Genomic DNA, 25,444 nt, shown 5'->3' with positions numbered 1-25,444 from the left:
CTTTTTTCCCCCAGTGTGTAGTATATTCCTTTGCCCACAGGAAGCACTTAAATATACTATCACTGCACTGGCCCCCAAAATATGGTAGGCTGAGCATGGACTGAATGAAGTGGGCTAGTGTGGGCTGGGGATTTGGGGTCTGTGCAGGGCTTTTAATAAATGGCTTATGTGGTGAAGTTTTGAAATTGATTGGGGGAAGGAAGATGGGACAGGGAAGTCGGAAAGGCTTATGGAATCCGTTGAAAGCTTGTGTATATTTGAGTACCCCTGGAAAAGAGTCTGAAGAGAGGGCGGGCAAGGGTTATCAATGATAAACTGGCTCGTGGAAGAGGAGCAGCCCTTCGTTTCAATAGGGAAAGGAAAATAGTCTATATTGAAGAGGTGTGGCAAGAGGTCTTAGTTTTTTTCTATGGAGACTTTATCTTCCGTTGTAAATAATAATTATGGGATTTGTTAGGCACTTACTCTGTGCCAGGGACTATACTAAGCACAGGGGTAGATACAAGATATTCAGGTTGGACACAGCCCCTGTCCCACATGGGCTCAGTCCAAGTAGAGTGAGTAGGATTTAATCCTCATTTTACATTTGAGGAAACTGAGGCACAGAGAAGTGAAGCGACTTGCCCAGGGTCACACAGCAGACATGGCGGAGCTGGGATTACAACCCAGGTCCTCTGACTCCCGAGCCCGTGCTCTTTCCACTAGCCCACGCTGCTTCCCTGTAGGAAGAAAAGAGAATGATGAAAGGAACCCTGCTTTTGGAGTTGCAGACGGTGGTCCCTGGACTACTAAGAGGAGCTATAGCTTCTTAGGTTACTTATTCTAAGACTGCTTCCTGTACAACCATTTCATTTTTCCTAGTGCTTCTGTTGCCAAGCCTTTCCCCACTTCAGTTCCATACCTGGAGGGCGAGGGACCGTATGTATTTTTTCCCAGGGTTTAGTACAGCATTTCTCATAATAATGATGGTATTTGTTAAGCGCTTACTATGTGCCAAGCACTGTTCTAGGCACTGGGGTAGTTACAAGGTTATCAGGTTGTCCCGTGTGGGACTCACAGTCTCAATCCCCATTTTACAGATGAGGTCACTAATAAAAGTTACCTCTGCTATTACTGCTCATACACATATTACTTTTAGGAAAGCAAGGCAGGTCAATGAGAGGTTTATTCCAAGATTTTGTAATGCTGGAGAGACTACTAAAATCAATCAGTCAGCCGTATTTATTGAGTACTTACTGTGTGCAGAGCCCTGTACTAGGTTCTTGGGAGAGTTCATTATAAGAGTTAGTACACACCTTCCCTGTCCACAGCGAGCTTAAAACATGCCCTTTGAGAGCCCCAGCTTGATTTTAGCCGTGAAGATGAGTATTGCCCTAGGATAATTCTGGGTACTGATGCCAGAGTCTGGCTTCTCTTGCCACTCACACTACCCACACTAGTTGACATTTCCCACTGTGTCCTATCCTTTGTCAGGGGAACTCCTGGAGGCACCCTCCTCCCCTTCCCCCTTGCCATATCCCCCAGCTGACTAGCCTTATCCAACAGTACCTGTTATCTCTCTGGTCTTTGCTCTGTGCAGCTTGAGAGAGAGGAGGCCAGAAGAGAATCAGACGGTGAGTATCAACAAGGCAGAACGGTAGGAGACGAGGTGGGGTAGGCAGAGAGCACCTTTGTAGGGAAGAGAAGGTTCTTTTAGGGGCGATGCTCTCATAGCCCTTATGAAGTCACTGCCTCTCCCATTGCGTAGAATCGTAACTGGCAGACAAGTGAAAGATTTCTTATTCTTTTGAAAGTAGCCCAGAAAGGTTTTCTAATGTATACTCTGGTGGCACGCTGAATGCAAGATCCTTTTTCAACGCCTGAAATTGAGTATTTTCAGTTATATCTCTTCTCCTTTTCCAGTTCACCTTTGGGAAGTTTAATAAAAATGAAAGAGCAGAAAGTAAGCAAAGGAAGAGGGTAAAGAATTAAAGGGCATGGACAATCTGCCCTTGAATAAATGAGTGCAGACTGTATTCGTCTTGTGAACCTTATCTGTTTGCTTTTAAAACCAGCACAGTATGATTTGTCTTGCAGCTTATTTTGAGTTTGAAGTACACAGCTTCTGGAGTTTATTTATAACTTAAACAGGTAAACAAGATTTAATAAGAGAAGGCCCAAACAACTAACCCATACTCTTAAGTAAAGCCGGCATAGGAAAAAAATACCTCATTTTCCCTTTTAGTAGTTTTATTACCTTTCCCTTCATTCCAGTGATGGTGGACTCTCCCTTATCAGGGTGAAGTATGTGAGGTTCTGTTGGTACAGGGAGACAAATCCCAGTCCCAAGGGGAAAGTTCATAATTGGACTCAGCAGCTCTGGAAGCAAAGAAAAGATACTTCTTATAGGCTGTAAGGTCACTGTGGGCAGGTAACATGTCTTACCAGCTCGGTTGTAGTGTACTCCTAACCGCTTAATACAGTGCCCCGCACACATTAAGCACTCAGTTACTGTTAATCGATTCCTATAAGATGACTGATTTTTTTTTTAATCCCGTACGCCTTTGTTATATTTAAGATCAAGACTTTACTTGGGCCATGCCCTGATCTGTGTAGTGGCTTAGCATATTCCCCTGTGTTGTGGTAAGTTGGTGTTGACCAATGTGTGAGGAAGGTGCCATTTGCACCTCAGTGCACCTGTCACTCCTGTCAGGTTAGGCCCCATGGTTTGTATACATCCATAGGCACATGTCCAAATGTCCAGCTAGGTCATCACCACCTATTTGGGTTTTTATTTTAGATGCTTGTGGAAAGTAGATGTCTGTTTAGTTGTAGTTAGTTGTGGTATTTGTTAAGCTCTTACTATGTGCCAAGCACTGTACTAAGTGCTAATGTAGATGCAAGATCATCAGGTTTCATGGTGGGTTCACAGCCATAGGAGAGAGAACAGGTATTGAGTCCCCATGTTGTAGATGAGGGAACTGAGGCACAGAAAGGTGAAGTGACTTTGCCAAGATCACACAGCAGACACGTTGGGAGCTGGGATTAGAACCCAGTTCCTCTGACTCCCAGGCCCATGTTCTTTCCATGCTGCTATGCTGAATTTGTACTGAATTGATCCAAAGGCCTGTTGCCAGTAAATGACAGAATGGGCCAATACAGTACCATTAGTTTGATCTAAGGCTGAGCGGCTGATGTTAAGGGAAGTAGGAGATTTGAAACACTTGAGTCAATTTTTTAGTTTTCTTTTGGTTACATTAGGAGTTTGTGAATCATGTAGTAATTTAAAAAACTTAATGAGTGAGTCATTGAAACCTTATTTGATGGTGATTTATGAAAATTGCTCATTAGCGCAAGCTAAATTTAAATGTAGGTGGATGTTCAATAACTGTGAACTTCTTACTTTTTTTCCCTTCCTTTAAATAGGAGTTAAAGTTCCTCGTAATTTTCGCTTGTTGGAAGAACTTGAAGAAGGTCAAAAAGGAGTAGGTGATGGTACTGTTAGCTGGGGCCTTGAAGACGATGAAGATATGACACTTACAAGGTGGACAGGCATGATTATTGGGCCACCAAGGGTCAGTGTTTAAAATTAAAACTTTTTCTATTATGATTGTTTTAAACTATAGTGAAGAATTTTAAGATGGTTATATTAAAAATGTATAGTCATGGCAAGCCATAATTGAAGAGTCTTCTTTTCTTTTATACTCAATGTAGAGTAAATTGAGTTGCATTAAATAGATGTTGTTTTATACTTTGTCAGATATGGTTCTTTGAATGGCAGCCTTTTAATAATGCTGTCTGTGACCCCTTTAGCTTGCAAGTTTCATTTTTGAAACTGTTTTCTTTTGGTTGAGGCTGAAGTTTTGCGTTCTTCACCCCTAGGCCTCCCATCTTCTCAGCTCCATCTTCAATTTTTTTTTTGTAGCCTACTTTACAATGCCTTTTGATTTAGTTAGTCATTGAACCCAAACCTGTCTTCATTTTGTTTGGTTCTTTTGCATAATGGCTGCTGCTTTTTAGAGTATATAATGATAGAACTGAAGGGAACCTCAGGAAGTCATCTGGTCCCAGCCACTGATGATGACTAAATCAGGACAGTGGTTGGTTGTTATGGTTACCTCTGTAGGCCATATATTATAATAACCTGGAAAGTTGTCATATTAGTTAGAAAAAACTTATAAAGGCACATGAACCAGTCAAATTAATGTGACAGAAGAAATAGTATTTCTTGGTATTCAGCATATTAATTTTGAGATGTCTTGAGAAATTGAACTGCCCAGATTTAGATCAGTCTGTCCTTTGTTAATCTCTTGCATATTAAAAGGGAAGTCATTTTATTCCATTTTCTACAACACATATTAGAGCTGTCTTGTTCATTCCTCTTACCACTTGGCCAAAACATAACAAAAACTATCTTATAGATATTAATCTAATGTATTTTTATAGAACTTTTAAAGTTGTAGCAATCTTTAGCTATCAGGAAAATTTTCCCAAGTCTAATCTATTTTTTTGGGTGCAATTCAAGATATTTCTTGTGTGGAAGAGATAGTCACTTTCCTTATATAGCAATTCTTCAATAAAGGTTTCTCTCACCAGTTGTGGTTTCCCAATTGCAGTTCTCAGTATCCTCACTTAATTTTCTGTGCATCGTTCTTACCTCAGCATACAGTTGTGAGTTAGTCTTGTGGTTTTCCAGCACTGGGGAAAGCTATAATTGTCATTTCAAGCCTGCTGCACTCTGACATTGAACCTCAGGGCACTGAGATAGCACTGAGCTTCTCCAACACTGTATCAATAGTTTATTAGCACTACAAGGGAATTTAATTGGATCTATTAAAGTTCAGTGCACCTTAAGGTATGGGTGAATTTAATGATGAAAGTGAAAACAGCTAGCTTGAAAGAATTTTCAAATGAACTTACAACTTCTTTTTCCCTTCCCTCCCACCTTAAACACCATCCTGTGAGACAGAAACAGGCATTCCCTAACCCCCTTTATTCTGAAAGTGTGTGGTTTCACCACCGGGGATATTTTTGGGAGTTGGCAGTTGCCACAGATGGCAAGAGAAACCCTTTTGAAGATAATTATAAGGACTTTCCTCAGTCTTGTCTTTAGAGAAAATCTCAGTTTATTTGTCCTTATTCATAGGTCCTACCTCCACATGCTGTCATAGTCTTTGGGCTTTACCTGGGAACATTTACTCTTAATCTACAGCACTTAAATATATATCTTTAATTTATTTATTAATGTTTTTCTCCCCCTCTAGACTGAAAGCTCGTGTGGGTAGGGTAAGTGGCTACCAACTTTGTTATATTGTACTCTCCTAAGTGTTCTGAACAGGGTGCACATAGTAAGTGCTCAATAAATACCATTGATTGATTGATGGAAATCAGATTTAGACAGGCCAATTAGTTTAGTTCCAGGACACATATTCCCGTATTCGTGCACACCTCCCTTGATTATAATGCCTTGGAAACTGAGTTGAATTTAGAGATTTGTCTTAGGCACCTACAAAAAGTGGCATAGATTTCCTTAGCAGTTAAACTGGGTCCATGAATTGGAGGGAAGGGATCTAAATTGTTTGCTGGAAACATTCGTTACACATTTCACCATCAAATAAGGTTTCAATGACTCTCATTAAGTTTTTTAAATTACTACATGATTCACAAACTTCTAATGTAACCTATAGTAATACTATTTAGTATTACTGTTACTAAATAGTAAGTACTATTACTATTTAGTAATAGTAATAAAGTGCCCAAGAAATTAGTCAGTTGTATTTATTGAACACTTTCTGTGTGCGGAACACTGTACTAATTGCTTGGGAGAGTACAGTGTAACAAACACATTCCCTGCCCACAACGACCTGGCATTGTAGAGGGAACATAGTCATGTGTTCAAAGAAGAGTATTTTTTTGAGAGGTGAGTAACTCCTGGGTTTTCAATTGTTTCCTTAAGGGCCTGCCTCCATTCCTGTAGATAAGTGTTCTGTAAATGCTTTTAAGATGACCCTTTGTATTTTAGAGGTTTAAAAACATGAGGAGAAAAGCCATCTTGGCTTGGTTGCAGAGCAATATATTGTGTCATTTGTACAAACAGGCTGTCTTGTTTTACATATTTCCACAATTTTATTTCACGTGAAAACAGATTTATAGTCAATATCACAAAATACACATCAAGACTTAGTATTCTTAATTTTATTCAAGATAGATTCTGGGAAAGCATTGATATTGTAATCAGGTTAAAAGGGTAGTATTAAAATTGTATGGAAGAATTTGAATTCTCACAAATTTGAATAATTAGAAATTTGTAATTTTACTGTAATACGCAAAATCCCAGGAATTATTTGTACTGCCAAAGTGATCACTTTCTTTCTATATCCATACAAATCTGCGGCACAAGTACTTAGTACATAGTTTTCTAAGGATGAGACTGGTTTGCAAGGGAATGAGCATTATATACCTGTTTAGTTTTTTTACTCTTGGAACACTCAAGTCCTCTTCCCAGAAAGATTCAGGAAATCCGCATTTTCAGGGAAGCAAGTAGGAAGAGAGCAATGGATCACAAAATTGAGGGGGAAGAATTAGGCTAGGATGGTGGCAGAGATTTGTAGTGGAATAGAAAGTAATAGGAAAAGTAGGGTAAAGGAGGGCGACAGAGACATTTATAAAGCAGCCGAAGAGGTGCAGACTCTTAAGGGAAGGCAGGAAAATCCAGATATCAAGCCAACCATGTTCATCTCCAATTCATCCTTCCCTGCTTCAGCTCTGCCCTCTCCTCTTCCTGGCAACATTATTTCTCCATCCTTATTGACTCCCGTGCCCATTGCCCTCGCCCATTATTTCAGACGTTTAGACTGTAGACTGGAGCTCTAGGCTGTAAGCTCATTGAGGGCAGGGAATGTGTTTGTTATATTGTACTCCCAACCTCTTAATACAGTGCTCCACAAACAGTAAGCAATCAAATACAATTGAATGACTAATTCCCTCCTCAAACTCCCAGTCCCCCATCCCTCACCCCCCCATCTCTTTCCCCTAATCATCTGGCCACAGACATTATTGAGAAAATGGAAACTATTAGGCTTTAACGCGATCTCCCATTAGGCGATCTCCCTAAAATCTCTCCTTCCCTCCAGTCCCTCCCTCGCCCTGTTCCTTCTTTGGCTCTCCCATCTTTCCCAGTAGTATCTCAAGTAAAGTTTTCCTGTGTCCTCTCCAAATCCACTCCTTGCACCTCCACCTCAGGCCCTATCCCTTCACAGTTCATCAAAATACATTTCCCTTTCCTCTTCTCTCCCTGACCACTATCTTCAACTGCTTACTTTCCAATGGCTTTTTCCCCACTGCTTTCAAACCTGCTCATGTAGCTCTTATCCAAAAAAACCCACTCATAACCCCGTGCCTCCTTCTAAATTATCCCCTCATCTTCCTCCCACTATATCTCTCCAAACTCCTTGAGTCAGTTGGGTGCACCTGCTGCCTCCACTTCCTCTCCTCCTCTTCTTTCTTTGACCCCCTTCCAATCTGGCTTCTGCCCCTGCACTCCACAAAAACTGCCCTCTCAAAGTCACCAGTGGTATCCTAGCCAAATCAATTGGCCTCTATTCCAGTCTAATCCTCCTCAACCTATTAGATGCTTTCACACTTTAGACCACCCCCATCTTATGGAAACGTTATCCAGCCTTAGTTTCACTGACACTGTCCTGTTTCTTCTCCTGTTTCTGTGGATGCTCATTCTCAATCTCTTTTATGGTGGCCTCTGCCTCCCACATCCTAACTGTGGGAGTCTTCCTAGGCTCAGTTCTCTGTCCCCTTCTATTCTCCATCTACACCCACTCCCTCGGAGAATTCATTCAGTCCCCTGGTTTCAACTACCATTTCTGTGTGGATGATTCCCAAATCTACATATCTAGCCCTGATTTCTCTCCTCTGTAATCTCACATTTCCTCCTGCCTTCAGGACATTTCTACTTGGATGTCCCACCAACACCTTAACTTGTCCAAAACAGAACTCCCACCCAAACCCCATCCTCCACTGACTTTTCCATCACTGTAGACAGCACCACCATCCTTTCTGTTTTACAAGCCTGTAACCTTGGGGTTATCCCCGACTCCTCTCTCTCATTCATCCCACATATTCAATCTGTCACCAAATTCTGTCGGTTCAACCTTCACAGCATCACTAAAATATGCCCTTTCCTCTCCATTCATACTGCAACCACATTAATCCAAGCACATATCCTATCCTTCCTTGATGAATGCTCCAGCCTCTTTGCTGACCTTCCTGGCTCCTCTCTCTCCCCCCACTTCAATCCATAGTGCACTCTGCTACCCAGGTCATTTTTGTATAAAAACGTTCAGTGTATGTTTGCCCTCAGCTCAAAAACCTCCAGTGGTTTCATGTCCACTTCTGCATCGGACACAAACTCGTTACCATTGATTTGAAAGCACTCAGTCATCTTGCTTCCTCCTACCTTGCCTCTCAGATTTCTTACTACAACCCAGCTCGCACACTTGGCTCCTCTGATGCCAGCCTACTCACTGTACCTCGATCTAGTCTATCTCATTGTTGAACCGTCGTCCACATCCTGCTTCTGGTCTGGAACCCCCTCCCTTTTCATATCAAACAGATGATCACTCTCCCTATCTTCATTGTCTTACTAAAAGCACATCTTTAAGGGGCCTTCCCCAACTAAGCCGGCATTTCATCTTCTCCCACTTCTTCGGTGTCCTTAAACTTGGATTTACACCTCTTATTCGCCCTACTCTCAGCCCCACAGCACTTATGTATCCGTAATTTATGAATATTATTGTCTCTCTTCCCTATCTAGACTGTAAGCTCATCTGTTGTACTGAGGTGTTTGTTGTTTATAGCCTTGGTGCTGTTTACAGGTGTTCACTTAAATTGCATGATCCTCTTGAAGTGTCAGCTCCAAAAGTCACCTCTTTTTTTATTGCAGCATGCTAGGCTGCCTCAGTTTTCTCCCAACATTCAGCAGTGATTTTGCATCATCCAAGACTGCACTCAGGTCCATCTGTAAATACATTTTTGCTGTCTTCCTTGTTTCTGGATACCCCGTTCCAGACTCTTACCCCTTTGTTTTCCAAGTTTCCCCTGAAGTACCTCTCATACCTGCTTTTCTCATTCATACTCCTCACACATACTTTCCAAGTCACACATACACCCAGACACAATAACTGAAGCTCAGCCACCCTTTTGTTGAAATGTATAGCATCAGATGGCAAAGAAAGCAGCTTCTTGAATCCCCAAAGCCTCCAGGCACTGCTGTTTTCTTCTTCCCCAAATATTTATGGACCCTGGTTAACAGCTTCTACAATAGAATATTGAAAATCCACAGTGCCTGGGGCAAAACAATGGTTAGATTATGGAACTTTTCAATATTTGGATTTAATGGTAGTCGTAAGGGAGTGCCCAGGGGTGCAGAGGTTGAGGCTGGTGGGTTCACTGGCAACATGCGGGAACAGCAAGAGCAGCAGTCCAGCCCTGAGGACTTTGCAGACATCTTGCAAAAGTGGGGCTCGGGTTGGTGTGGGCAGGGAGAGAAGCATCAGAACTGCCTCATGGTGGGTGCATGGGGGTGGACTGCTATCCTGTAGTAATGCCTCAACTGTGGAATTTGAGAGTTCTCAAATTTTCTCTTTGGGAATTTTCTGCCTCCTTTAGATTAAATTCGAGGCTCAGTCAGTGTGGTTCCTGTGAACCCTATTCTTGGTGGTATTTTAAAGTATTATTTTAGAGAGGAAAAAAAGCCCTAAATGAAATACACCCAGTTCTCATGGAGCTCGAGGTTTGTGTACTTTTAAGAACTCACAGTAAGGAAAACTTGTGCTATAGAACTCACCCGTTGCAACTCTCTCTGTGAGTACACAAGCCATTTGTTTTAAATCAGTGGTGTGTTGTAACCAGACTTGTTCATGTAGTCAGACTAACGTTCCCTAGCTCCCTAACAGTCGACTAAGCAAAGCACTTAGTGGGAAAAAATGCATTCTGTTAGGATCGAATGTGTTTTACAGGTGTGAAGTTTAACGAAAATTACTGTTTCTTAGCCACCAAAATAGCATCATGTATGTAGAGATTACCCTCTCTTGAGGAACAATAAAATAGCAGGCTTTCTATATGGAAAGTAGAATGAGGTTTTATCATACAAAAAATACATATTTTTGTAGCTATGAGGCTAATATAGCTATACTCGCAAATGCTTAATACAGTGCTGTGCACACAGTAAGTGCTCAATAAATACGACTGAATGAATATAATAATATAATTGTATAGATTATCCAGTCAATCAGTCATATTTATGAAGTGCTTAGTGTGCAGGGCACTTTACTAAGCTCTTGGGAGAGTACAACACAACAGTATAACAAATTCCCTGCCTACAATGAGCTCACAGTTTAGAAGGGGAGGCAGTCATTAATATAAATAAATTACAAATGTGTACTAAGTGCGCTGGGGCTGGGTGGGGAGGGTGATGCATAAAAGGAGAAAGTCAGGTGATGCAGAAGGGAGTGGGAAAAGAGGATATAAGGGCTTAGGGAAGGCTTCTTGGAGGAAATTTGCCTTCAATTGGGCTTTGAGGGTGGGGAGGGTAATTGTCTTTCAGATATGAGAAAGGGGCTGTTCCAGGCCAGAAGCAGGACGGAGGCACTCACTTGGTTTTGCCCGTTAGCTTCTTTTGAGTTGAAATGAAAAACAAACTTTCTGTCCTCTTTACCCTTAAAACTATTTCTAATCTGTAGAGTTCTCTGTAGATGAATATCTCTGAATATCTGTTTTTGTTTCTGGACTTGTCTTTTAACCGTAGCCTGTATTCCTAACCAAGCTTGATGGCAACTTTGAGTTGCATTTGCAGTTTCTCACACTCGTTAAGTAAATTCTTGGGCAAATGAGCAGGCTTAGAAAATCATTTGTTTGCTACTGTGCTGATGTGAAGTACAAAGAGAAAAAGTCTTATAGTTTTTTGAAACTTGGAACAAATTTCTGAATCTAAAGCTGATTTCCTTTATTTACCTATAGAATCTTTGGTAAAAGCAGTACCCTCTTCAGAGCTTCAGTCTAGGCATTCTGATTATAGATATTAGCTCTTTGATTTGTATAGGCTCTAGTATGATTATTAGAATTTATTTTGTGCTCAACTAGATTTGTATAAATTTATGTTTTTAACTGTGGATATTTATTAATCAAAATAGTTTAGAATAAAGTGCATTTTAAAAAATTTAAAGATATGTCATAATTAGGATGATATTTGCCTGAGACAATCCTGGAAAAGTAATTATTATTGCACATTTTATCTTAACAATTATCAGTGTCCCGGATTTTCCTGCAAGTGATTTTAGAGGTGACGGTTTAAATGAGCTCAAAATGTACCTTTATGGATGCCCAGCAAGTTATTTTGGTCTCAAGGGCTTCTGGGAAGTGTAGTCTTCAACCATTATAGTCTCTGAGAATTTCTGAACTACAATCCCTGGAAGACTGTCTCTCCTCCTGCTGCACTGCTTACCTGGGGAAAAGCTGTTCTTGACGTTTAAATGTGGGAGTGGGATGATTTCAAGTTGCCATCTAACATGCCGGTCATAAAATAACATATGTAAGTTAATGAAACTCTTATATTTATTTTCTGTCTTCCTCTGGATCAGTAGATGAGATAGTATTTTTTATTTTGTACTTTTAAATTATTCTCCAACTCTTAGCTCTCTAATTTTTTTCCTTTGCAGACAAATTACGAAAACAGAATATATAGCCTGAAAGTAGAGTGCGGACCTAAATACCCAGAAGCTCCTCCAACAGTTAGATTTGTAACAAAAATTAATATGAATGGAATAAATAATTCCAATGGAATGGTAAGTTGAAATAATGAACAAAGTTGCTAAATTTCACTGAGATGTTTTCAACATAAAAAGTTCCAGAGAGGAAAAGAAACCTTTTAATTTATAGCCCAAAGTAATTTTTTTTAAAGTATTGGTTTCTTGAGACTCATGCTTTACACAGTTAGTCTTATTAAATGTCATTTGCCTTATTTTAATGTAGAGGAAAACTTTTAGAGCTCTGCAAGGTTCTTTGGACCACATTTGGAATAGAAAATATTATATTTTTCATCGTCTGTTAATATCTTAATAAATATTTGTTAGCTGTATGGTTTCCATTTTGAGGATTGAGTCCACAGTGGTGGGTGGAACAGTACCCGTCAGCGTGGTTTTGTGAGTTACACAGTTAATTCTGAGAGGCCAGTGGAATCTTTGTACATTTTATGCAGGTCTCAAATGCAAAGGCCAGTAGAAAGGATTGTAAATTTCCAATTGAAAAGTGAGAGTATTGAGAGAAAATCATAGTCTTCTGAGTCAGGTATTTTCTGAGAGTTTATTATTTCTCCCAGTTCTCTTCTGTTGTGCTTAGTAGAATTGGTTTACTTGGATCAAGTACTCAGGCGAAAACCCAAGTTGGAGTGGAGGAGAAGAGGAGACCAGTTAGGTAGTATGCAGGAGCTACTTGATTGAAAACTTTGAAGTCAGTGGTTTGCCTGGAGTAAAAAAAAAAATATCCTGGTTGTAGACAGGTTCTAAAGTGGGCAAAGGAAATAAACAGTGATAGTGTTAAGCACAGGATTTCATAAACAGAACCCATAGATGAATCTGGAAATAACTATTGATTTTGTGGTGAAAAGAAGACTCAACTTATTGACATGTTTAAAAAGTGAGCTTCATCTGTGAGCTTAAGAGAGTTGTTGGAAGTAGGAATGGAGTTAAGGGAAGGAGGGATTGCCAAAAATAGGATTGGGAAAGGAAGCAAAATTCCTGTTACCCTTATTATCGTCATAATCAATAACAGTGTTTACTGAATGCCTTCTTAGTTCAAAGTACCATACTAAGCCCGAGGGGATTCACCAAGGAAAACAAGGCTTATGTATTCAGAATAATGGTGAAATGAGGGGGGATTTTTTTTTAAATGGCTCTTGTTACATGCCTACTATATGCCAGGCACTCTTCTAATTACTAGGGTAGATAGAAGGTAATCAGGCGGGACACAGTCCATGTCCCATAGGCATTCACAGTCTCAATCCTCATTTTACAGATAAGGTAACTGAGGCACAGAGAAGATAACTGACTTGCCCAGAGTCACACAGCAGGCAAGTGGCCTAGCCAGGATTAGAAACCAGGTCCTCTGCCTCTCAAGCCTGTGCTGTATTTACTAGGCCAGGGTTAAGTCAAGTAAGCATGCAACAAGAAAATCCAAATAGACAAAAGCTTACAGATATGATACCGAAGAAGCCATCTGTAGTGGGTGGGGTGGCCAGTACCTGAGCAGGCGTTTAGTCATGTAAGACTTAGTTTCAGAGATGTAGTTTTGAGAAGAGCTTTGAAGGAGGTGAGGGATTGGATAAAGTGTGCCTTGCAGGGATAGAAAGGATGGAGTGAGCAGTGTCTCAGAGGTTTGAGACGTGATTAGGACGTTTGACTGGGCCAGGGATAGAGCAAAAGATAGGGATTGGTAGCAAGAGAGGGGTCATGATTCAGTTGTGTGCACCTGAAGATCTCGCCTGGAAAATGGGTTTCTGTTTTGTTTATCAGTCAACAACGTCAAGGTGAGATCTCAAGGTGAGATCTTGTTCCACTTCCTCTATCAATGGAATAATTTCATTTTCCTCATGGAGGGTAACAACTCACTATTTTTCTTCTCTGTACTAACCATGTATTTACCAAAAGAGATGGGCTTAGACCCAGTGGATGACTCTTCAAGCCTTCCGTTAGCCATGCTATCCCCTAGTTACGACCTGGCTGTGCCTGCTTCCCGTGGCACACTTTGTTGCTTCTCCTGTTATCCATCTCCATCTCTTCCTGAGCAGTTTGGGTTGGGGGATGGGGAGGAGGCAGTCCCTCTCTGCCATTTTCCTCAGCTTGACCTTGGATGGAAAAAGAAATTGAGGAAATCTGCATGAACTATTTGATATCCTTATTGGCCCCTGTGCTTGCCAGTTCTGCTTTCCTTAGGCTGTGAATTGTCCATCTATTTTTTTATCCTCTGATTTTGATCCTTTTCACTTGCCCCTCCACACAGGGACAAGCTGTATTGGAAAACATTTTGTGTTTATTTTGGAAGGTCAATGGCTAGACCTGTAGAGATAGGATTTAGCCCTCGGTTTGAAAATTATTTTAATTTAGAACAGTGCTTTGCACATCGTAAGTGCTTAACAAATACCCTCATTATTATTTCTTGTCTAAAAAACACCATTCCCCTCCCCACAGGGAGCCACTCACTTTTCATTCAGCAAAACTGCAGCCAACCCACCCAGCTTCAAATTGCTTTCTAGGAGCAACATTGGGTAGTCTTGGGCAGTGGGAGTGTGTGTCATGGCCTTGCAGGACTGTGACAGAATAGTATGTAGCCTGCGCAAACCTTGTTTTTTCATATGTACAGGAGAATCTGGAATATAACATTGTTTTAATGGCCCTTGAATTGTAGGAGACTAACCTCATCCTCTTCAGATATTGGGATTTTGTATAGTTCCCTTCTTAAATTTGAATTTTTCATCTATGGTTGAGGTTTATTTGTCCATAGCATTTTTATAAAAACTCATTACTATTGATAATAACAATATTTTTATGTGCCTACTCTGTGCCAAGCACTGTAGTAGGTGCTGGGGAGGTAAAATGCAATTAGATGGGACACAGTCCCCTTGAGGGAGGGCATGTATTTAGTCCCTGTTTTTCAGATGAGGAAACTGAGTCACAGAGAAGTTAAGTGATCCGCCCTAGGTCACACAGCAGGCAATTGGTGGATCCAGGTTTAGAACCCAGATCCCTTGTCTTCTAGGCCCATGTTCTTTCCACTAGACCTCGCTGCATCTTACTTTAGTAGCAGCTTAAAGTTCTTGCTAGCTGTGCAAGCCTGCCCACAGTTCACTTCAGAGTCCATTCTCCCAAGGCTACCACCTCTACCCTCCTTGTCTATTTCTCTACCCAATTAGGATCCAGTCCGCTCCCAAATGTGAGTATCTGTTTTGTTTTTTTAATGCCACTTGGGTGACTAATTGAGAGAGGGGGAAGTGTGCTGGAGAGGTTCTTAGTAGAATCAGCTGCCGTTCAGAGGGAGGGGTGAATGTGAACTGTGAGCTGACCTGCTTATCTTGCACCCACCCCAGTTTTGAGTACATTACTTGACATATAGAAAGCCCTTTTGGGAAGCGGCATGGTGTAGTGGACAGAGCACGGGCCTGGGAGTCAGAAAATCATGGGTTCTAAACCTGGCTCTGCCTTGTCTGCTGTGTGACCATGGGCAAGTCACTTTACCTCTCTGCTACCCAGTTGCTTCATCTGTAAAATGGGGATTGAGACTGGGAGCCCCATGTGGGACAGGGACTGTCCAACCCGATTTTCTTGTATCTACCCCTCTGCTTGGTGCCTGGCACATAGTAAGTGCTTAACAAATGCTATTATTATTATTGGACAACATGATTATTGGTATTATTACATGGCACCCCATGACCAGTTTCCATTGTATTTCTAATGGTGATGTGACTTGGAGTTTACCTGCTTGGAGGTAGGTTGCTGTATAGGCAGTTTTGGTGACCTCTTTTGGAAGTTTTGGACTCCCTTCATAATAATGATGGTTTTTGTTACGCGCTTACTATGTGCCAACCACTGTTCTAAGCACTGGGGTATATAGAAGGTAATCAGGTTGTACCACGTGGGGCTCACAGTCTTCATCCCCATTTTACAGTTGAGGAAACTGAGGCACAGAGAAGTTAAGTGACTTGCTCACAGTCACACAGGTGAAAGTGGCGGAGCTAGGATTAGAACCCACAACCTCTGACTCCTAAGCCTGTGCTCTTTCCACTAAGCCACGCTACTTCTGTACAAAATAGAGAACTTCATGAAAATGGAACTTGGGAAGAACTATTTTCAGAGAGTGATGTCAGTGCTACAAAATATAAATTACAATGCTTAATGCTGTGGGAGTCCCTAGTTTTGGTGGGTAGTGTGTATCGTGGACTGATATGGTCCAGGTTTGGTTCTGACATGGTATTTATTTTCCCATGATCTTTTTTTTTCCCATGGTCTTTATTGAGGACTTCTGAATATTCTTGTTCAGTCCGTTGGTATTTCAGGATTTGCAATCACTTATGTTTATTTAACTACCATTTACAGCTGGAAGTGTTTGTTTCTACTTTAAAAAAGGCTTGGGATTCTATTCACTAATTTTTATAAACTCTGTTGCTCAGTTATCATTTTGAGTCTGTTTACACTAGTTTTAAGACGTTTACTCTTTTTTATACATCAAGCTATTAGAAAGCATTATAAACACAGACCATGCTGCAGCATTCCTTAGAACCGTTTTTCCAACTCTGTGGCGAAATCCCGTAGAAAATGTATTTCTATTTTTGGGATCTTTTCAGTAGCCACTTTTATCACCAGTAAAGTCCCTGGTATCTTGAGGTTGTTGACTGATAAAAACGGAAACCCATTTTCCATTTTTTAAGCTTTAGTCTGAAACAGAGATTTTGAAAGTCATGATTAATATTCTTTTCTCCTTGAAAAACACAGACTGAAAAGTTGCTTCCTTTGATGGCTCATAATAGTAAATAGTAGAGAAGCAGGGTGGCTCAGTGGAAAGAGCCCAGGCTTGGGAGTCAGAGGACATCGAATCCTGGCTCTGCCACCTGTCAGCTGTGTGACTGTGGGCAAGTCATTAACTTCTCCATGCCTCAGTGACCTCATCTGTAAAATGGGGATTAAGACTGTGAGCCTCATGTGGGCAACCCGATCACCCTGTGTCTCCCCCAAGGCTTAGAACAGTGCTCTGCACATAGTAAGCGCTTAACAAATACCAACATTATTATGATTATTATTAATAGTGCCACGAGCCAGCCATCCCGAGCATAAAACGGAATGAAAAGACTGTGTGGCACCAGCAATCCTGAGCATAAAATGGAATGAAAAGACCGTGTGGGTGAAAAGGCTCCGGAGGGTGGCGACAATGTGTAAATCCCCACCTCTGGACCTCGGAGCTCACAGTCTGTACAGAGAGATTAAAATAGAGACCTTTTTGTATTTGACAGTTACAAAAGCATGTGACAAGACCAGTAAATGGATTTGGGCACTAGAGGGCAGACGAGAGTGGACAGTCCTAAAAATTCAGGCAAATTCAGTTGGTAATAGTTGAACCTGGCCAAGTCGAAATCTTCGGATGGTCACCCAAAAGTCCCAGGGAGAACTGATGTCTTGAAAATGCTTTTTGCCAGGTATATTTTGGATTCAGCAGTCCTAGGATGCTCTTCCTCTTCTCAAGACCCTGGGTTTTTGTTATTGTTTGATTTTTTTGGTGGTGTTGGCACTTCCTTCTACCTTAAAGCAACTGTCTTTCACAAGCCCGAGGAGGCAAAATATTTCCGACGACTAGGAGGTCTCCTGCAGCGACTTTTCCTACATTCCCCTCTAGGAGAGAAAGGCCTCGAGAGGGAGTTAAATGACTGTGATTTTGTCCTTCATTTTTAGAATCCTAACTCGTAGTTAACTTAATGTTCTGATGTTGGCTCTGAATCAGGCTAGATAACATAAGACTGTGGCAGTTCTTCCTGGATGATTTATTCTCATCATCTGCTGTTCCGTGATTTAATGCTTCTAAGATGCAGAATTGAAAAGTGGTCCAGACACTCCAAAGTATGACACCATAAAGTGGGGCTATATGGACATATACAGTTAGGATGGCACAGTTGGTCATGCATAGGATTTTTGGCTACATCGCCGCGGTAGTGCCGCCTTCCCACCGAAAGGTATGCAGTATTGAGTGCATTAAAGGTAGACTACAGAGGAAGAGCAGTTTGAAGGTTCTTAAGATAACGAGTGAAAAATAGGGTACTGACAAGTACAGCTATTATCCCGAGGGCATTTCTGAGACCACTTAAAACCAGAAACTCCATTTCTAATGCTCCCAGCAATCTCAGATTCAAAACTCATAGTGTACTTATTTTACCTGTTCTAACACCTTAGATGCAGGTGCTGAGTGTCTCTGAATGAATCAGCAGCACTGGCATGTCATGTCTTTAACAATTTTAACCATCTCTAATAGACTGTCTTTCCCGCTAATCAAATGATTTATTGTACTTAATGTCAGTTTAGGGACTTTAATGTGAATTATAGGAGCAGGAGATCTACAGTTAAGGTAATGGGCTACTGTGAATATTAAGTTTTGAAAATATAGGTAAATTGTTCATTGGGAAAATTCTAAACCTGTTAATCTACAAAGACTTAATTTTTCATCAGCTATTCATTCATTTTGGCTTTATAACTCAATACTTGTAAAAAGATTTTCAGCATCTGAGCTAATATTGTTCAGGGATGTGCTTCGTTGGAGTTCTTTTACCTTCAGAATGAAAAAGATTTCCTTTATCGGTTTCTGAAGAGCAAGTAGATGAGATGTAGTAGTGTAGATAGACTAAGAATGAAATGGTAGGTTACAGTTTTTTGGTGTGAAACAGAGAAGTGGAAATTGATGTGCTCTATGTAATAGCTTGTGAAGTTCTGCCATCAACTTTGGTGGGCTTGTTGGTATCACATGCCACTAATCATCTTAACTAGATAGATTTCAACAAGATTTTGATTGGAGCAATTATTTCAAAGATGATACATCACAGTGCCATATGGATAGACCAGGCTTATAAACTGAAAAGGGAGAAGAAGGTGGAGGAGAAAAAAAGCACAATGATATGATTTTTCCCCCTCCCACTTCTTGTCTTTCCCCTTCAGATATATGCCCAGGAGAGTAGGCTATCCCAGGGGCAGGGAATGAGTTATTTGGATGTCCCATGGAAGGGGATAATTGAGAATCCAGAGTGAAGCTTGTTTATACCTTAAATCCTCTAGTCCCAATTCTTCAGGAGGTTAGTTACTAAGTGTCCCTAACCTAATGACTCATTCTCAGCTACCTCATCTGTAAAAATGGAGATTAAGATTGTGAGCTCCACGGGGGACCTGGACTGTGTCCAACCTGATTAGCATGTATCTATTCCAGCACTTAGGAAGCAGCGTGGCTCAGTGGAAAAGAGCCTGGGCTTGGGAGTCAGAGGTCATGAGTTCGACTCCCGACTCTGCCACTTGTCAGCTGTGTGACTGTGGGCAAGTCACTTAACTTCTCTGTGCCTCAGTTCCCTCATCTGTAAAATGGGGATTAACTGTGAGCCTCATGTGGGACAACCTGATTACCCTATATCTACCCCAGCACTTAGAACAGTGCTCTGCACATAGTAAGGGCTTAACAAATACCAACATTATTATTATTATTATTATTATTATTATCACTTAGTACAGTGCCTGGCACGTAGCGCTTAACAAATACCATTTAAAAAAAATAAAAAAAATAAAAAAGGATATTAATAATAATGGTATTTAAGCCCTTTGTTTATCAAGCACTGTGTTAAACCTTGGGGTAGATACAGGTTTATGAGATTAGATATAGGCACTGTCCCCCCTATGGCTCAAAGCCCTTGTGGAGGAAGAACAGATATTTAAACCCCATTTTACAGATAAGGAAAAAAAGGCACAGAGAAGTTAAGCAACTGGCCCAAGATCACCCAGCAAGCAGCTAGCAGAGTAGGGATTAGAACGTAGATCCGCTGACTCCCAGATCTGTGCTCTTTCCACTAGGCCAGGTTGCCTACTGGATGTTCATGACTGCATAGAATAGCTAGGAAGCGTATTGGGTTCGGCAGAATAACTATTGCTCTTTGAGGGTGCTGAATCCCAGGAGGCAGGTGGCGTAAGGTTTACCTGTAACCACTGAGGGGAATAGGGGAGAATATCTGGGTGTCACCCCAGAAAGATTCTTCAGGATATGCGAAGTAAGTTGCTATGTGCTTTATAGGTACCTGATAAATACCTGACATCTCCTTATCCTGCACAAGGCTGAATATTGGGCAGGAGAGAAGCAGCAATAAATGACCAAGATAACCCACTGGTTAATCTACCACTAAATAATTGAGAGGAGCTTTCCATTGTAGCTGGAAATAATGAGGGGGCTAGCTAGCTTCCAGAAATGTTAATGAACTTGTTTCTATTCAACAGAACTCCTTTCCTGCTGGAAATCAAAACAGTTGCATTTCCTAAATTTAACATCATGTATTTAATATGTACTATTTTCACTTTTCACTGCCTCCCGCATGCAACCCATCGATAGGTCTCATCACTCCCAAGGGAAGTGAGAAACCCGCTTGATGCATTAAATTTCAAAATCAGTCGTAGATACTAAAACAGTGTTATGAGCTAGAAAGGAGCTCTTTTGAACTCACTGCACCTCTGATCCTTATTGAATATTTTTTGAAATAAACTGCAAGCTATGTTTTAAAGTTCACGTTATCAATGAATTGAGTAACTTTGCATTTCAAAACTCTTCTTTAAAAAATTCACCCAAGTCCTTGTTTTGTTTTTCCTTTCAGATGGATGCCAGGAGCATACCAGTCTTAGCAAAATGGCAAAATTCTTATAGCATTAAAGTTGTACTTCAAGAGCTAAGGCGTCTAATGATGTCCAAAGAAAATATGAAGCTTCCACAACCCCCAGAAGGACAAACATACAGCAATTAATTTTAGCTGATTTCAAACTTGTCTTAAACCAACTCTCTACTCCTGTTAATGTCTTGATTAAATCTCACAATGCAAACACCCACACATTAAATGAATTTCAGCTGTTAAACAACCAGGACATTTGTAAGATTATATTTAATATATGTACACCCATTTTGTTTTCCGGCACAATGGGAGAGAAATGCAGCACAATTTTTTTTTCCCTCTTATCAAGGCACTATCATTTAAGCATAAACCTGGAGTAGCCTAAAATTGGGATTCAGGTTTTACAAGATGAAAGCATGACATGAGGTGTCAGATTGCTGTGGAGTAATGTATGTTTCTGAAAATTAATCTCCCAAGAAAGAAAAATATAAATGGCATGCTTTATCCATCTTGCTCAGTGAAAGAGCTGCAGTTTAAATTGTTTCAAGTAGCAGGTACAGTGAATACTGTTGCAGATTTTGTTTAATTTTTGAAGAGGTGTGGGTGCCGACTACTAGTAGTATCAAAAAGTAGGTTCAGGATGGTTTTGATACCTGTATTTATAAAAGGGGGGGAGGGGAAGATGGATTTCTGTTAAGCAGCTCCTGTGTGTTACATGTAACAGACATGGCAAGTATTTGTTTACAGTCTTTGTTCTAATAAACCATGAATATAAGTTTTAAGTGAAATAAACAAAAAAGGAAATAGGTGTATGGATATGTGGTTCTGAGATTAAAGGTAGTCTTAAAATGTAAATAAAATGTGGAACGTGTCCTCAGAGGCTGTGCCATTTCTATGATATCGATGTAATATATGTACATACCTTGCAGAGGTAGCAAAAGTCAGAACTATTGTATCTTCTGGTCAACATACCCCTTTTATTGTTTATTCTATTGTATAATACTTGAAACTGGAGTTTTCAGGATCACTGCAAAGAGGGATTGACATAATCAGTTGCTGCCCCTTTTTAAAAAAAAAAAACACAAAACTGTGTTAAGCGTACATGAATTTCATCGTTCCCATTAGAAATAACAGTATGTAGGCCAGTTTGCCTTCCAGGCCCCTGAGAAATTTTGAGTATTTTGCAACACAATCATTCCCTCTTTTGGGCCCTTGTCCTTTCTCGCGCCCTCATCTTTGACCTGGGCTATGTTGATGCTTCCTTGTTATATTTTTGGGGGAGGAGGAGTTCATGGCATTTATTTTATTTTTATTTTTTACCTTTTTCGATAAAGCTTACTGTCTGGATTGGTTGGAGTTGTGTCCCATGCTCCTGTCAGTGGAAGCATCAAGAAGTAGCCATCCCTCCCACTTACTAGAATGCATTCTTAACCCTCCCCATCCCCTGCAGTGTTAGTAAATCTAGTTCCTTCCTATTTACATTTTTGCTTAACTAACTCTGGTTTTAGTTCTGCTGTGTTTTTAATAGCAGCTAGTCAAGCTGGTTGGTTGGAAATGACACTTCATCTCTTTCAGTGGAAAGATGGCAGAGTTGGTCGAAGTCCGGGAACCATGTTCAGAGTTAAGAATTTGATCAATTCAACTGGAAAAAGAATAAGAACCTCGGCCTAAAGCCATGAGCTGTCAAGTATGCAAGATTAGGAGTTCTTCTTAGAGTAATGTGAAAGAAGAGAAGTCGAATAAACTTTAATTTTAGAATAGAAAGCTCTAGAGGGCATTTTATTGGCCAGATAGGGTACGTTAATTTGCCCTTAAATACTTGTCCGACACCCCTTTACTGTGATTACTCTGTAAAGTTATAAACTGCAAGCTACCTTTTCTTGGTCAAGTTATATAGTACATCTGAGTAAGTGATAATCAGACTAAAGCGATTTATAGAACGGCTCTCTTTAATTTTAGATTGCTATATTGCAAAGGAACATTTCAAATTAATGTGTGTATGCAAAATGTAGAAACAATGGATTTGAACTTGTTTTCTCTACAGTTTTAAATCAGCTTTGAAGCCTTAACTTTTGTAATGGCCCAAAGAGGTTGAGGCCTGGATCACTTTGAGGAACTTCCCTGCTCTGTGGCAAGCAGGTAGCAAAGTGTGGTAATGAAAAGGAAAATTATTTACTCTGCTAACTCTGACAGTATTACTGTTAGATCATTTGCATTTCTTTTCATTGATTTGTATATCAGTTAGGCCAGAAAGCCCTGGAACTGCATTCTGTTTTTTTGGTGGGACTGGGGTGGGGTCAGTGGGGGGAAAAGCAGGGCGATATGTGTCTCCCCCGTCCCACCCCATTTTCCACACGAGCTGTATGTTGTCTGAGTTATCCTTGCAATGACTAGTTCTCCTTGCTGATTATTTGATTATGGATCCCTGCAGAAAGCTGCATGCCAATTAACCAATTTTCAGAGCAGGATCCATTTTGCATGTTGCGATCAAGTTGTACGTGGCAGTCAAAACAGTCCCACTGGTAATAGAAGGGAGTGGATATAGAACCACTCTTAAGTAACATATATCTAAACAGAGCACGGCCAAAATACTATCCCATTTGTCTATATTGAAGCGAGACCCTGATTGTAGGAGTGGATAGTCTTATCAATTAAAGTGAACTGTAAAATTGCCTTAGATTGTTTAAAAGATTAGTAGGTGAGTCCCTTACAGATGATCATTTACCAATAAAGGATTGCAAAGTGTGTCTTGTCCTATTAGGTCAGTGTTATGTGTTCATGTTTTTGGTTTTGTTCATTAACTTTCCTGAATTACATGTGTCAGTTGTCTTTAAAACAGTTTGTTTTACCTGGTTTATGGACAAATGGATTTTGCAGTTCTGGACTCATAGTAATTTTTCAATGCCTTGGAGCACATATTTGTGTTTTGGTAATGCTATATAATTGGATATTCAGCAATTTTAAGCAATCATTGGGGGAAAGATTAAAAAAAAGATTTTTGCTTCTAGTTAATACCAAGATTCTATACCTTTAAATCTAATCTGTGCTCCGGGTTGAACTAGCTTAACAAACATGTCATAGATAATTTAATAAATATATAGTGTAATTTATCAAAGGTACATATATGATTGAAGTATTTAAGTGTGGTGTACCATTTACATTTTTGACAAATCATAGAATGTTCTTTATTATATATTAGAATATTGGCTTTCTCCTTATGAATTTATTAGAATGTCATTCATAGACAATGGAATGTGAATCACATGAAATCAATAATAATAAACTTAGAATTTGTTAAATGTTAGAATGTGTAACTGACAAATTAAGCATTCTCCTCAGAGTATTTTTTTGATATTTACATAAAATGTGTATGGCCAGTGCTGTCCAACTGAATTTGAGTACCAGTTTCACTGAACACTTTTTGAGACCTTCCCTGTCCCTTGGTATTGGAGTTATTTTAATTCTAAGAGAGTGAGAACCGAGAGCTGCCTTTAAGCTTATGTCATGAGGACAGATAGTTTAACTGAGGAGAGTGTTAAACTTTTATTGCTGAACTGCCTTCTTATTCCCTCAAACACCTTATAAACTTCAGAATCACTTGGTCCACTTCATATCAGAGAGATAAGGTGAATGACTTGATACTTTGTGAAGTACCTCTACATTTACTGTGTGAATCGCAGTGGGAAGTATATTTTATAAAGGAAGCCTTGAAGCCCGATATTTCATTTGGAGCAGAAAAAATGTTACTACTTTTATAGGCATGCATATTTTAAGAACAAATGTATTAAGCATGTAGATTAACGTCATGTATTATATTCTAAAATGTTTTTTATTTTATTTCAGATCGTTTTCTTTGCTAGAAACAATGTTTAGGGAAATGATATGCATGAAATCTGGCCATCTTAATGTCTTGCCGAAAGGTGTAAAACTGAAAACAGGAGTTCATCTATAAGGGTCTTGTCAACCACTTCCATTCTCTAATCTTCCCCAGTATAACAAAATTAAGGAATATTTGCCTCAAGATGATTATTCCAAGATGTTAAGCATATTGTATTATAGAACTAACTCTACTATTGTATTCCTACTACATTAGTATATAGTAATTTGAGATTTTTTCAGGTGGCATTTGAAAATTTTACACTTGCTGTCTGGAGAACTTCAGACATCTAATTAGTTGAGGTGATTAGCAACTTTTTAAAGAAGATAAAAATGGGGAAAAAATCTAATTTTTTTTTCTGCTAATGCCCAATGGTATAAACATATAATATGACAAGTGATGGAGGGTTCCTACAATTAACCAGCAGTCAGGGTTTCCTGATGTTAAGCACAAATGATTTTTCCCACTACTAGTTTGACTTTCCATTTTTTTCCATCTAAAAAAAACCCCCAACTCTTTTTAATGTATACAATACATATAAAATATTAGCATATTTTATAAGCTATATGTAAACTACAGAAAAGAATGTATACAGTACGTTGTGTTTACCAAAGGAGAAGAGGTGCAGATGAGAGTATGGGAAAATATTATTACAGGGCTTAGTCTTTAAGTAATGATTTGCTTTTTTTCTAATGGTCTTTGTTGATAAGCTTTATCAGAAGTTGTCAAATGTACTTAAATGTTACATCTGCCATGCCAGAATGTCATCCAGAAAGAGCTTGTTTATTTTTATTTCAATATTCAGAGTGATAAAATTATATATGGTAGAGTGGTTCCCATGAGGCTAATATTTTTCTGGAAGGACTCCTGAGCAAGCAGATGTTTGCTGACGACTCCTCATGAACAACTGAGAGTGACCCCCAAAAAACCCTAAAACCCCCCTGCAAAAAAACAAAGGTTATGCGTATTCCTGGTGTTGAATCTGTGTTTATATAAAAACCTTAGTTTTAAATTTGATTCCTAATTTCTATCAAAGAATGAAATCCACTAAATAACCCCAGTCACATGGTTATTGTTGCTATGGGGCAGCTCATAGATTTCCCTTTGTTGTCAGTAGCAGCAGAAGATGGGGCTGC

The 25,444-nt window shown here is 39.9% G+C and overlaps 1 protein-coding gene across 2 annotated transcripts in view; it reads left to right on the top strand.

Annotated features, from left to right (window-relative positions):
- The window catches only part of UBE2V2 (ubiquitin conjugating enzyme E2 V2), a 39,315-nt gene extending 15,585 nt beyond the window's left edge, over positions 1-23,730 (top strand). Inside the window, exons 2-4 of one of the 2 annotated variants that reach the window (XM_007667436.4) lie at positions 3,406-3,554; positions 11,709-11,834; positions 20,420-23,730. In XM_007667436.4, coding sequence (XP_007665626.1) covers positions 3,406-3,554; positions 11,709-11,834; positions 20,420-20,566 — 422 coding nt within the window. In that variant the 3' untranslated portion in view covers positions 20,567-23,730. The remainder of the gene's footprint in view (positions 1-3,405; positions 3,555-11,708; positions 11,835-20,419) is intronic. The other variant, XM_029068728.2, reaches the window with a different exon arrangement.
- Positions 23,731-25,444: the final 1,714 nt, after the last annotated feature.

This window comes from Ornithorhynchus anatinus, chromosome 7 (assembly GCF_004115215.2).
Source record: "Ornithorhynchus anatinus isolate Pmale09 chromosome 7, mOrnAna1.pri.v4, whole genome shotgun sequence".
Lineage (NCBI taxonomy): Eukaryota > Metazoa > Chordata > Mammalia > Monotremata > Ornithorhynchidae > Ornithorhynchus > Ornithorhynchus anatinus.
This window is presented reverse-complemented; position numbering and strand designations above follow the sequence as displayed.